At 32.6% G+C, this 6,007-nt stretch overlaps 1 protein-coding gene across 1 annotated transcript; it reads left to right on the top strand.

Annotated features, from left to right (window-relative positions):
* The first annotated feature begins 1,457 nt into the window (after positions 1-1,457).
* LOC18108267 (probable terpene synthase 6) lies at positions 1,458-5,781 on the top strand. The gene is made up of 7 exons (XM_024591255.2): positions 1,458-1,605; positions 1,991-2,264; positions 2,486-2,858; positions 2,942-3,160; positions 4,449-4,590; positions 4,712-4,960; positions 5,341-5,781. The coding sequence occupies exons 1-7, from the start codon at positions 1,480-1,482 to the stop codon at positions 5,638-5,640; spliced, it is 1,683 nt and encodes a 560-aa protein (XP_024447023.1). The 5' UTR covers positions 1,458-1,479; the 3' UTR covers positions 5,641-5,781.
* Positions 5,782-6,007: the final 226 nt, after the last annotated feature.

The raw sequence follows: 6,007 nt of genomic DNA, 5'->3' as shown, positions 1-6,007 counted from the left end.
CTCTCAAAAACTTTCAGGTGAGAAACATTTGGCTTTCTTCCACTCCATGCTTCTTGTGAAGTCATGTCATTCAAGTTTTTAGTAGGATATCTATTTGAAAAGTAGATAGTATAATCTACAGTTTCAGCCCAAAACTCTTTAGGCATCTTCTTTGTTTTGAGTATGTTTTTTGTCACGTTAAGGATGCTTCTATTCTTTCTCTCTACCATACCATTTTGTTGTGGGGATCTAGGCACCATTATGAGTCTTTTTATACCATAATCTTCACAAAACTCATTAAAATTATTGAACAAAATTCATCCTCTTATACATCCTAAGTGATTTTATAGAATAACCATTTTTTTTCAACTAATGTCTAAAACTTCTTAAAACAGCTAAGCATATTAGACATTTCTTTTAAGAAGTATACCCAAGTTTTTCTACTATAATCATTTATAAAAACTAGAAAATACAGATTTGTACCAAACAAACATGGTTTAATAGGACCACAAACGTCGACATGTATTTCTTGTAAGGGTTGACTTGCTTTTGATATAGATTCATTCAGAAAGCTTATGCAAAATTGTTTGCCAACTAAACATCCTTCATGCAACTAATTTGGATGTATAATGGATGGTAGACCCTTTTAGAGATTCTATCATGAGCATATTTTTGGAGTTGTTCTTAATTTGTTGCCACTCCAAAAACGTATGGTCATCTTGAATCAAATCTGGTGTATGTCCTTGACATGGTTGGGACCCAATAAATACTTCAAGTTAGGTAAAATTGATCAATCCATCTACAATTTAAATCCATCTACAATTTAAATTTAAAAGTTGTTGTTTTTATAATTTTAATTATTTTCATAGTTAATTTTAAATTTTAATTATTTTTCTTAGATATTTACCTCAATATTAATATATAGTTGATGTTTTATTTTTTTCATTAAAATTATGAATTAAAAGACCATTGAGATATATCAAAATTTTCTTTACTTTTGTATAGTTTGGGGTTCTAATTTTAGGGTCTGAGAATTCTAATTCTATTTTTTCACTTTATATTGTGTTAATTCCCTACAATCCTAAATCAAATTCTCGTATAAAATATAACGTGAAAGAGATTTAGAAAAATATAAAGAAGAAAATAACATGATTTTAAATCAAATACTGGATAGAGATTTACAAATGTCTTTTATCTTTTGTAATATTGAAACAGAATTGGTTGGGTAATATGAGAAAGTTTCTGTAGTTCTACTTTCTTCATTAAAACAATATTTATTTTTATTAACATGAATGTCTAGAGATAAACTTGAATGTCTAGAGATAAACTTGCACTCACCAATGATTAATCCAAAGAATTTTTGTTTTGACCAGTGGAAGAGTTGTTATGGTGAAATGGGAAAAGGTATAGTAAAAAACGTCATGCAATTTCCCTATAAATAGCCTTGCTTTATGATGATTTAGGTGCTCGAGCATCAAAGTCTCTATTTCATTCAAGAAAATGGAAACCATAACAACTCTTCGTTTAACAGCAAACACCAATCAACAAAACCATTCTCGTCCAGAGGCAAATTTCCCACCAAGCGTGTGGGGTTGTAGCTTCGCTTCGTTTTCCTTCCCACAAACGGTATACTACTTCTCTTCTGTGTGTATAACAGTGTATTCTTCTTTTAATGATTTTAAGTATCAAGACAAAAAAAAAATTATTAAAAAAAGCTTTTAGATTAGTGGGATCTAACATCCAATTCTGCACTAAGATTATAATCTGATGTTTCATAGTTGTTTTTTTATTTTTTTTAATCATATCTCACTTCTCTCGCTTTTTTTAATGATAAATCATATGTATCTTTTGTTGCCACACCTCTGATCATATGTTGTACTTTTGTCTAGCTGTTGATTACTTTTACTTTAAACAGAGACAAAAACATTATCAATAGAGTAGAGAAAAAACAAAAACACGTTAAGGATTACTCAGTGCTATCAATTTATATTAACTGAATATTTAACTGCAGGAATTCGAGTCATACAGCCGACAAGTAGAAGAGTTGAAGGAAAATATGAAGGACATGCTGATGGCATCCAAAAAGGATACAGTGGAACATATTGAATTCATTAATCTGTTATGTCGGCTTGGTGTGTCATATCATTTTGACGACGAGATTGAAAACAGCCTGAAAGAAATTTTTGATGACCTTCCTCATCTTCTTGAGAAGCATGACTTTGATCTCTACACTCTGTCACTTCTATTTCGAGTATTGAGACAGCATGGATTCAAAATGCCTTGTGGTGAGCGCATGCTTCCAGTACTTCATAGCCTTTCAAACCTTACTTAACATCTCCAAAATTAATTCTTTGACACTATGAGAGCATTAATTAATTCCAGAGGAAAAATTAATTCTTGGACAGTACTTTAAACTCTGCTAAATCTTTCTTTCATTGACAAGAAGTAATCTATGGTATTATTAAAAAAATGACTAGAACAGTAAAATTATTCTTTCATGAATCAGTTGTGTTCGACAAGTTCAAGGACACCAATGGAGAGTTTAAGAAAACAATCATCAACGATGTTAAAGGCATCCTGAGCTTGTATGAAGCTTCGTTTTTAAGTGTGCATGGTGAACAGATACTGGATGATGCCCTAGTTTTCACAAAGGCAAACCTGGAGTCTTCGGCTATGCAATCAAGCCCACGTCTAGCAGACCATATTAGGAATGCTTTGATCCGGCCCTTTCACAAAGGTATACCAAGAATAGAGGCTAGAAAATACATCTCTTTCTACGAAGAAGATGAGTCTCACATGGACACTCTACTCAAGTTTGCCAAGATAGATTTCAATCGAGTTCAGTTACTGCACCGACAAGAGCTATCCATTCTCTCGAGGTAATTTTTTGTTCAAGTTAGAGAGAAATACCAAACTAAGTTTCTATTGGAATTTCTTTACTCAGTTGCTATTTACATTTTAGGTGGTGGAATGATTTAAATTTTGCTGAGGAGTTTCCATATGCAAGAGATAGAATTGTAGAGATCTATTTCTGGGTAAATGCAATCCATTTCGAGCCTCAATATGCTTTCTCGCGGATGGTGGTCACGAAATATACAAAATTTGTATCACTGCTAGATGATACATATGATGCATATGCATCTTTTGAAGAAATACAACATTTTACCAATGCAATTGAAAGGTTTGTTTCTTGTTATCTCATAATCTTCTTCTTTTTTATGAATCCCGAAAAATTATATTAAGCTAAGAATGAATCCAAGATACAGAATTGTGAAAACACACACACACACACACAGATATATATATATATATATATATATTCTCAATCCAGTATAATTACATCAAATATGAATTTGTCCCTAGCTAGTATATATGCTAGAAAATCTAAATTATTCCATCGAATAGTCCTTGTCAAACTTTTTGCTTAAACTTTTCTTTAATCAATCTTTGCCATTGATGAAACAAATCGTCCAAGGTAAGGGGTATGCATCATGAAACACCCTACCAACTAACTATTTTATTCCAAAATTTCCAAGACACCAAACAACGAAAAAGGATGTACGTTGTAGTTTCTGACTCAGAAATACAAAATCGACATATATCTTCATACATCATTATAATTTTTCTTGTAATAAAAAAGAAGCGAGTGCATAACCTGTTATGCATAGCTAATCAAAGAATAAACTCAGTTTTTGAAGGGGAAACACCCTTCCAAATATCAATATTGTATGTCTTTAAATCCAGGTAAATGAGTCTATAAAGGATAACATAACATAGCTTAATAGTGTCGTGTCCTTTACCATCTAAACTACATATTTTTTTTATTTTCTTTATATCTATGAAGGTTAATGAGATTAATAGCTTTCATCATACTCTAGAGGTGATTATTTTTATTGTTTCTAAAACATTAATTTCATATTAGGTTTCAATGCCAGAAACTATCATCTCAAAACCCCATAGTATTTGTTAGTAGCAAGTTGTTGAGCTGAAACAACTAGGGATAGAATTCAGAAAGAGGCTTGTCACCAACGTAAATATCATTCCAAAACTAAATTCTGTTACCCATCCCTATTTTAAATCTGAAGCTATCTTTCAAAACAAAAAATGGTCGATCAACAGAGTGAATAGTGGAGAAAACAAATGACAAAGTAGAAGATAGACCAAAGCATACCATTCTGAACACGGTTTATACTTGTTGTTGATGAAATCTTCCCAGACATTTTGGTTTCCTAACCCTAATCTCCAAAGTCAACTAAACAGAAAGGCTTTATTATTTTCAGTACCTAATCTTATTCCTAGCCCTCCTCTATCTTTTTCTCTCACCACCGTATTCCAAGCAAGTTTATGAACTTTTTTCTTATTAGAGTTTATTGACCAGAGGAACCTGCACTCGATAGCCACTTGAAGTTGATACTAGATCGTACAAAGATGTTCAAGAAATGATATGTGATTTTCTGTCTCAATTTCAGATGCTGCATGGATGCCATCGATCAACTACCTGCCGAGTACTTGAAAGTTCTTTACAGAGCTCTTCTGAATCTTTTCAGTGAAACTGAGAGTGATATGGGAAAGCAAGGACGATCCTATGCCTCATATTACTTGAAGGAGGCAGTAAGAATACTTCTCTAGGCTCATGCATTCCTTCTCTATTTCTAGCATAATACATTGCTATAGTCTCTATTAATTGAGATATTCCAGGCTCATACATTCTTTTTTATTTGTATGCTATTAGTTCAAAGAATTGGCGAGAGCCTACCAAGTGGAGGCGCAGTGGGCAGATGAAGGCCATGTCCCAACATTTGATGAGTATGTGCGCAATGGATTAGCCACAAGTAGTTATGGGGTAACTACAGCAGCATCCTTCGTTGAAATGGATGAAGTTGCAGGGCGGGAGGAGTATGAATGGCTAAACAGTAATCCAAAAATTATTAAAGCTGGAAAGATGATCGGTCGTTTAATGAATGACATAGCGGGCCATGAGGTATGATATTTAAATCCCTAATTTTGAAAAGTTATTTTGATGTATTGATAATTGAATTCTCATTTACCATATAAATATAGAACCTGTTTTGAAAAGTATTCACAAATTCTAAACTTAAGAAGTTAGTGCTTTTAGCATGAAGACGTGTATTTCAGTTGCAGCATTATATTTGTTCATAGAACCCAATAGAATCACACAATTTAAAGGGTGAACACATGCATTTCAGTTCCACCATTACATTTGTTCATAGAACCCAACAGATTGAACCTGGGCTCTACTGATCATGAATATTCTTTTCTTTTTTTTCTTTTTTTTTTGTGTTTTGAATTTGTCATGCTAAGTTTCTTTTTTAACCATTATAATCCTATATTTGTTTGAAGGATGAACAAAAGAGGGGAGACTGTGCATCCGGTGTTGAATGCTACATGAAACAATATGATGCATCGGAGAAGAAAGCAATTGAAGAGATACAAAATATGGTCGCAAATGGATGGAAGGACATCAATGAAGATTGCATGAGGCCAACTAATGCTCCAATGCTTCTCCTTCAACATATTGTTAACCTTGTTCGAGTTACCGATGTCATGTATGGGGACGATGACGACGCCTACACAATCCCACTAAGTTTAAAAGACTATGTCACTTTATTATATGTTGAGCAAGTGCCTATGTGTGAATAATGGGGTTGAATTCTTACGTTGAGCTCTTTATGAATGTTGCTGAATGAATGTATTGTAATAAAACGAGCAGGTACTGACTAGCTCGTGAACATTATAATTTCTAAGATATACTATAAGTGTGTGTGTGATTGTTGTGAGTTATTTATTCTAAATTTTATATTACTTATGTATTTATTTCATAGAGGATTGTTGGTTTTATCACTCTCCCTCTCTATGTAATCTATCTTTTAAGGTTTATAAAATGGAATGACCTTAAAATCTTATGTATTTAAAATGAATTTTTTTCCAACTAACTTTTGTATAGAGAATTAGCACTAATTTTTTACCTTGTCATAAAATATGATACCCTTAAACCTTAATTTTTGTT

This window comes from Populus trichocarpa, chromosome 19 (assembly GCF_000002775.5).
Source record: "Populus trichocarpa isolate Nisqually-1 chromosome 19, P.trichocarpa_v4.1, whole genome shotgun sequence".
In the NCBI taxonomy this organism is placed as follows: Eukaryota; Viridiplantae; Streptophyta; class Magnoliopsida; order Malpighiales; family Salicaceae; genus Populus; species Populus trichocarpa.
The sequence above is the reverse complement of the archived record's forward strand: the minus strand, read 5'-3'. Positions and strand labels throughout refer to the sequence as shown.

What these genes read in the sequence shown, in the direction of transcription:
- LOC18108267 (XM_024591255.2), top strand. Translation starts at nt 1,480, where the DNA reads ATGGAAACCATAACAACTCTTCGTTTAACAGCAAACACCAATCAACAA. An exon ending in CGTTTTCCTTCCCACAAACG is followed by an intron (nt 1,606 to 1,990) that starts GTATACTACTTC and finishes ATTTAACTGCAG; the next exon opens with GAATTCGAGTCATACAGCCG. An exon ending in TGGATTCAAAATGCCTTGTG is followed by an intron (nt 2,265 to 2,485) that starts GTGAGCGCATGC and finishes TTCATGAATCAG; the next exon opens with TTGTGTTCGACAAGTTCAAG.